The sequence below is a fragment of the Prunus avium genome, chromosome 1 (genome assembly GCF_965620075.1).
Source record: "Prunus avium chromosome 1, drPruAviu1.hap1.1, whole genome shotgun sequence".
In the NCBI taxonomy this organism is placed as follows: Eukaryota; Viridiplantae; Streptophyta; class Magnoliopsida; order Rosales; family Rosaceae; genus Prunus; species Prunus avium.
The window spans coordinates 61,501,550-61,509,206 of NC_142284.1; the positions used below are offsets into that span (position 1 = coordinate 61,501,550).

Genomic DNA, 7,657 nt, shown 5'->3' on the forward strand with positions numbered 1-7,657 from the left:
TTTTCATGGCCCATAAAAAAATAGACCAATGAGAAAGACACCTTCAAATAGACCAAGAGACAATTACAAGTATTAATATTATGTAGTTATAACATATCAGTTAAAAAGGAAACAACAAAATCTCTCTCTATGACCAATATAAAAGCACAAGAAAATAATGCCGGGCATTGCAAGGCATGTCATTAATTTATACCAATTTTTTAGAAACTGTTATTCACACTCTAAGAAAAACTCGGCATGCATTCTCTTCTGCAAGTGCAATTTCTGTATCTTGTCTTTTTATTAAGCAGGTACGATAACTTTTTTAGAGTTCCATCTAATAATGTCTTACATTTTTTTTTTTTCGAAAATTTTACATTAATGTTTACCGCAAATCTATTTTATTAATGTTTACCACAGATGAGTCTAGTCTAGCGTATCATGAATATCCCAGAAGATTTTATTTGAAGACTAGCATTGCTTTATTTTAGTAGTGTTTAGGTTTAAAGTACTTGGTTTATTAAGTTTAATGACTGAAGTCTCAAGTTATTATCTTTTTAATTTTTGCCACAGTTAGGAAGGAAGAGGGGTATATCGAACTGCATATTGCTAGCCTGCATGCCAACATCTCTACCACTGAGCTAAGACCCCATTGGCAAAGTCTCAAGTTCTTATCACAAGGCATAAAAAGAGAAATATGCTTTTGCCTGGCCACTGGAGAGAAACAACCAAAACAATGTCCATGGAAAAAAATTTCAACAGAGGCGACAACAATGGAAATCCAAATGGTTGGTTGAATGTCGGCAAAAGCCATGGCCTGGCTATATTGATAAGATTGAGTTCCTAAGAGGGTTCAGGAGCCCTGGTTTCACACTATTTTCCGTAGAAGAGTTAAAATATGGCTAAAAACTAAGCACCACAAGATGCTAGAGGAAAGACCATGAGATTCTAGAGGTACATAACATATTAATGATAAAATAGGATGCTTATTCATATTTGAAGTATCAGTGTGACCTCAAACGACATTGTTTTAGACTATCAGTTAACAATATCTTCACATAAAAAATAAAACAAAGAATCTGAACTCCATAAGTATGCCGCGCAGCTATACTCCTTTAACAAATCCCGACTATAGCCGCGCGGCTATACCAATTGTTTAAAAAGAAGGACCCGCCTAGCTACAAGCGCTCAACTAGCGATTCGGCGCCACGTGTCAAAGAAGTATAGCCGCGCGGCTATACTGCGACTTTTTATTATAAAAACAGTGTAGCTGCATAGCCGCGCGGCTATACTCTTTGAGTATATTATATTTAGAATGCGTATAGCCGCACGGCTATACTATTTATTAAAAAATTAAAAAAAATCCCGAGTATAGCCGTGCGGCTATACTATTTTCAGTGGAAGAGTTCAAAGTCGGCTCAAAACTAAGCACCACAAGATGCTAGAGGAAAAGACCATGAGATTCTAGAGGTACATAACATATTAATGATAAAATAGGATCCTTATTTATACTTGAAATATCAGTGTGACCTCAAACGACATTGTTTTAGACTATCAGTTAACAATATCTTCACATAAAAAATAAAACAAAGAATCTGAAATCCATAAGCATGCCAAGAAACTTAGAAAAGGCTTTTACTGTCACTTAACATCAACTGTTGGAGACCTAATGGAGCCAAAAGGATACATATCTCCAAGGACACCCAAACTGCTGCTGCCCATTGTATTCATACTCACAGCAGATATTGCCGGGTTAGGGAAAACTTCAAAAGGGTGCTATAGTTGTCACTTAAGATCAACCGTAGGAGTCTCCTTGGAGTCAGAAGGATCTACATATCTCCAAAAGAATGCCAGACTACTTCCCATTATATTCATAATCACAGCAGACAATGCTGCGGGTAATGCAACCATCGGCGAGGTGAAATGAGAAGTGGCCAAAACCACACCCAAAGAAGAATTTTGCATACCAACCTGCAAGTGTCAAACATGTAAACGAAGGTTTAGTGTTGCATGCCCACCAAAATTTATGAAAGTTTCAACATTTCAATCTGAGTATAAAACAATGAAGATCTTCTATGGACTTACAATGAAGTTTAAGAAGAGAATTTTTATATCTTTATTACCAATTTGACCGAAGCCGAAACAAAACTGGAACATAAGGATTCACAGAAAGCCAGATCATGTCTTAAGGTTTACATTCTATTTGATTAATACCTCAATTGATATTGCTCGTCTTTGTGCTTCTCTAAACCCGCAAACAGCTGCTGATATATACCTGCAAATTAAGACTCTCCTTGATCAAAAAAGACTCCTCAAGTTGCACATTTGCACCGCAAAAACTCCAAAACAAACTAAACAAACAGTCCCAGCACCACAACCTTAAAGAATATTTGTATGAGTGCAAACTCTGCCAACAATGCTCGTATACAAAACTAGCTTCTATCTTCATATTTGACAAAGAAGATTGAATATATTCTTTCTTACTGCAATAGCTTTTATGGCTATGAAGTCATAATGACAGCAAACTAAAGTTTCTCAACTGTTGCTTACAAATTATGAATAGTTCGTTTTTTCAAAGTATACTTAACTTCACTCTATAATTTATATATCAAACTTGACAGAAGCTAAATCAAACAGCAATAATACATTAATACAAGGCTACAACGTAAATTTTTAGAATTTTTGAGCTAAAATTAGAGTGAATCTTTACATATACATACTGAAAAAAAATGTATACCTTGAGCTTTTTCCACAACAACACACTTAACAATAAAAAGTCACCAACAGTTAAAGGCAACTTACCCCACAAAGAAACCAGCAATATGTACTAACAGCACAGAAAGAATAACCACCCCAACTTCTCCAGATAAAATTGTCTGAGCACGAGCCATTAGAGACAGATCAGCTGGCAGTGTTACAGCAACCATTGAAGCTTTGAGTCGGACAACATTCTCAGAGAATACACTGGCCCACAAAATAAAATCTAGTAGTGTGAGAAAGAGAGCATATTTGGAAGGAACCACAGGCAAGACAATCATATTTTACATATAAGTAATTAAAAAGATATTTATATGCATAACAAATGTACCTGCATGCAAGCAGTGAAGAAGCTAGAACAGCAAAAAGTGGTGCAAAAGGTATCACAATTTTAACCACTGCAGGAAATGCACTCTGCATATAAGAACCTACCAAAATTGGAGCAACAACGACCTACAGATGACAGAATAGAGACCATAAGCCCCAGCTGATGGATAATATAACATTACTGAAGTTTATTATATTTAACTTAACCTGCATGGTGCTGATTGACAGTTTGGCAGCATCCACAGGGACGTAAGTCCCTGCCAATATCTTTGTTAGTAGAGGAGTCAGGGCTACTGCCCCAAGAGTTGTGCATACCGTCATTACAATAGACAGAGGAACATCCCCTTGAGCAATTAAGGTCGCCTGAAAAGCTATCATGAAAAGCATTGAATGGAGTATCTCACAATTTGAAAATATTAACGCATTGTGTTAAACAACACTAGATCCATAACTAATTTCAAGTCTATATTAAAAAGAAATACAAAGTTTCTTTTGGTAAGATTGCATTTCCAGTTTAGAATCACTTTTGTATTAAAAATAAAAACTAGAGAAATTTGTTCAGAACATAAAGGTATTGTTCAAAGATTAATGTCTTTTTCTACTAATGGTGATTAACCAGTAAGGGAGTGACCACAAAGAAGCACAGAACTTTGAAAAGTTTTCATTCAGCAAAACAGGAAGGGGGAAGGCAATGACTGAAAAATATAATAAATAAGAAAACCCTAATGATGCAGAATGCATATGATTAGTTTTCCTAATTCTATTTGGATGAATTATTATTAGCTTTCCTTATTCTATTTGGATTAGTTATTACTTCAGTTAAGGATTCCTTGTTGTTGAAGGATCTCCTATTAGTTAATTTGCTTTCCTATTTCTTAAAGTTTTCTTTTCCTTTTCCTAGAGTACAAAGGGTTGTGCCTCTGTAAATAGAGCAGTTTGTAATCTTTTAAGGCAGACTTGATTAATGATAAATTTCCTTACTTTAAACTCTCTGATTCCTTCCCTTTCCCTTCGTCCCTTCGATCTCTAATTCTTCTCCTCGATCTCCCTTATCCTAGACGTTCTACATTACCTAAATTAGGAAAGAATTTAGAAAAACACAAAAACCTAACCTAATTGGCCACCTGGCATGCAGTCTGTCATACCACCAAACACATGATTTTAGGTAATCAAAATTTTTTGCACAAACCAAGCACAGCCGAGACTATGATTTGTGATGGTCGGTAATGGTGAATTAGAACGGAAGTTAATAAGTTAGAAACAGAAAGAGTTGAGGAAGAGATGGCAAAATCGAAAACGGTCAGCCTGATAATTTGACTATACAAAATGGTACTTCTGGGAGTACATCAGAAAAAAAATGATGTCACCAGTTTGTCATCGTTAGCAGAAATGGTGAGAATAAAGACCATTAACCATTGTGAGCAAAAAGATGGTACCTTAAGCATTAAAGCATGTCCAAGGTAGAGCAAAACAGGAAACCGGAATTAAGAACTGAATTGTACAGATTTCTGTGTCATTGAAAATGCTTCTTCTTTTTTTGGTCCCTCTACACCTACTTGGGGGAAGAATTCATTCATTATATCCAGAAAATTTAATATACTTCTAATAGTTATAGCATACCTACTCATATCATTTGACAGATTCAAATAATTAAGCCTATGTTGATATAAGCGGTAGCAACTATCTCTAAATGTTACCAACCAACTGATCATTCTTTTGGCTTTAAGAATCCTTAACCTTGCTTCAGTAAATTGTAAGCATTCAAGTTCAGGAACAAATTAAGAGGAAAATAAACAAGTTCATTGCCCTCTAAAAAGAGAAGTTAAAATGCTAGAAAAGTTTATCCTGCTGGATATGCTCCTTAAAGACAGAAAATCATAATGAAAATAAATCTATTAAATGCAACCAAATACTTTTACATTCTGCACGAAAATAAGATGCATCGTCACTAACTACATCGAATTGGAAAATTACTAATAGAGCCATATCATTGTCAATCAGAACATCAAGAACTCTGGAAAATGTGCTTTATATGAGTTAGGAATGGATGTAAGCTGAAGAAGAAACAAAACTTACCACATTGGAGGCAGTACCTCCAGGGCAGCAGCCAAGCAATATTAAACCAACTGAAAGAGACGGTGGAAGCCCAAATATTTTAGCAACAAGTGTTGCAAACAAGGGCATAATAGTGTACTGAGCAACACATCCAAACAATATCTGAACAAAAGTGACAGATAAGAAACTATTAACAGGAGTACACATTTATATTAGCACCTCTTTGTGGAGCAAAGATAGAGTTACACTTTCTTCATGAGCAACACAATTTATTTGACAAAAACCAATATTGGCAGAACCATCTTAACTAAAAAGTAATTAGTCACTTGAATACATAACTCACAATAAATATGTTAAAGCATCAATTGCAAACTGGGAAAAGTCAATTTGTTAACAAAGTTTCTAAACATAAAATTGAACTGTATCTGATTAAAAAGAGAAAACAAGGTCCACATAAAATGCCAAAAGGTAAATGAAATGCAAACAAACTCTAATAGATCTTGCCACAAACACATGTGTAACTTCCCCCAGTAAAGCATTCCCATTATCAAATCAATCTACCAAGAAACCCCAAATTAAAATGCAGTTCTGTTCAAGACAAGACTTACTGAAAGGGGCCTTTGGCGGAACAAGCCAAGCAAGTCCTTATACTCCAAAGTGAGACCCATTGACAACATTATCAACCCAAGAGACAAGCTATATGAAGCTGGGCCTCTCTCAACAAACCATGAAAAAGCAGAGGGTTTGAGGCAAGCAACAACACCCCCAGCAGTCACATAGAAAGGGTACAAGCTTGCTGCAGTGGACAGAATGTTTTCCCATCTGGGCTTTGCTGGAGACACAGCAAAGTGTTCAGAATTTTCTTGAACAGCTCTGATTGTTGGTAAAGTTGTGAGCTTTGGTGGTGGAAAATGTGAAGGCGTTTTGGGTCTAACAGAGATTCTTTGGTGGGTTAAGTTTGGAGGTGAAGTGAAGCAACTGAGCCTGAAAGCGAGGGACATGGTCAACTTAACGTTATGGTTAATCGATCACTCAGTCTATAGACTAATTTTGGAAGAAAAGAAAGAACAATGTGGTTCTAGTCTTCTTCTAGATTTTGCATTCGGTGATTTTTGGTTGTAATTCTTCAGAGTAATGATTTGTGGCACTCACAATCAACGGGACAGGCAAAAAGGCTGATTCCTGCTTCTGTCTTCCTGGTTATGGCCGTTAGTGGCTTGGTGGGCTCCTCTCTGTTTCTTATGCGTGTGATGTGGGTTCATTTGGGCTTTGTACATTAATTTCAGCTGGTTTGATAATCATTTCAATTTTAATTTTTAAATTTTTTTTTTTTGTGCTATAGTATAGAGGAAAATGAGAGTGATAATGGGAGTGACGATGAGAGGGGTTGATGGGAAGGAGAAATAACAAAAGTGAAAAGAATTTCAAATAGATTTCAGATTTTAATTTTTGTTTTCACTTTGGTTGCTCCTCCCACCATCATTTCCTCTCATCTTCCTTCTCAATCTCATATTCGCTCTTATTCTTCTCCATTTTTTTCCCCTATACTCTAGCACAAAAAATGAAAACTAAAAACTAAAATTGAAATGATAATCAAATGGGCCCTATAATTTTTTAGGAGGCACACGTGTCTTTCGTTCTTTATTTTTCTTTCTCAAAATTTTCTTCTATTTATTATTATTATTTACCATTGAGAAGTACTAGAGATCTTTTTTTCTTTTTTCCTTTCTTATAGGTCCGTCCTTTCCTACAATTAATTTAATTTTGTGCCCTTGAGGGTTGAAGTATAAGCCATTTTTTACCAAGTATATAGGTCATTCTTTTACTTTGGTATATGTCCTTTCATCTATAATTAATTACATTGTGTATTTTTTAAGGCTTAAAAGTATACTTTATTTTGCACACTAGCCTTGAAGTGTAGGCCTTTTTTTTATTTTTAACTTTGGTACAAAGTCATTTCATATAATTAGTTATGTTTTCCACCCCTGAACCCGAGAATATTTCATTGTTCAACCCAACACTTGTGGCATATTGGAATGTTTCCCACCCTCAAGTTTTTCGTTATATAATTTCGCTTGCATGGCAGATTGCACATTTTATGCTGATGCAGACAATAAATTTGCACCAAATGGAAAATTAAATAAAATTAAATCATAATGAAAGGCCAACCATTCTTATCCAAAAGTGACTTGTTCAAATGGCTAATTACATAGTGAATACCAACTTTGCCTGGAATGGTAGATAGCAATTATAATTTACCAAAAGTCATGCAACTTCTGAGATGCCTTTAAAAGTTGACCCTTGTTTTTTTTCTTTGACCAACAACATAGAGATGACAAAAGGAAGCAGTTGCAATAGTCTTGAAGGAATCAAATCAAACTACACATGTCATTAGTTTATTCATGATCTGCCAAAATGGACAATTGTACATGTTCCTTGCACTTTCAGCTAAACTTAATTAATAATTCAATTAAGAGAGATGTCAACAAAGACTAAACAACCCTTCCACGCAAAACAGAGGGGTAGACGTAATTAAAAA

General features: G+C 35.3%; 1 protein-coding gene across 1 annotated transcript; it reads right to left on the reverse strand.

Moving 5' to 3' along the window:
- Positions 1-1,461: 1,461 nt before the first annotated feature.
- Positions 1,462-6,316, reverse strand: LOC110765720 (putative sodium/metabolite cotransporter BASS2, chloroplastic). Its single transcript, XM_088250596.1, has 7 exons — positions 5,727-6,316; positions 5,140-5,280; positions 3,271-3,426; positions 3,068-3,189; positions 2,782-2,943; positions 2,194-2,254; positions 1,462-1,950 (listed from the first exon to the last, which is right to left on the reverse strand). Exons 1-7 carry the CDS (start codon positions 6,117-6,119, stop codon positions 1,765-1,767), a joined length of 1,221 nt encoding a protein of 406 aa, XP_088106722.1. The 5' UTR covers positions 6,120-6,316; the 3' UTR covers positions 1,462-1,764.
- Between the last annotated feature and the right edge of the window lie 1,341 nt (positions 6,317-7,657).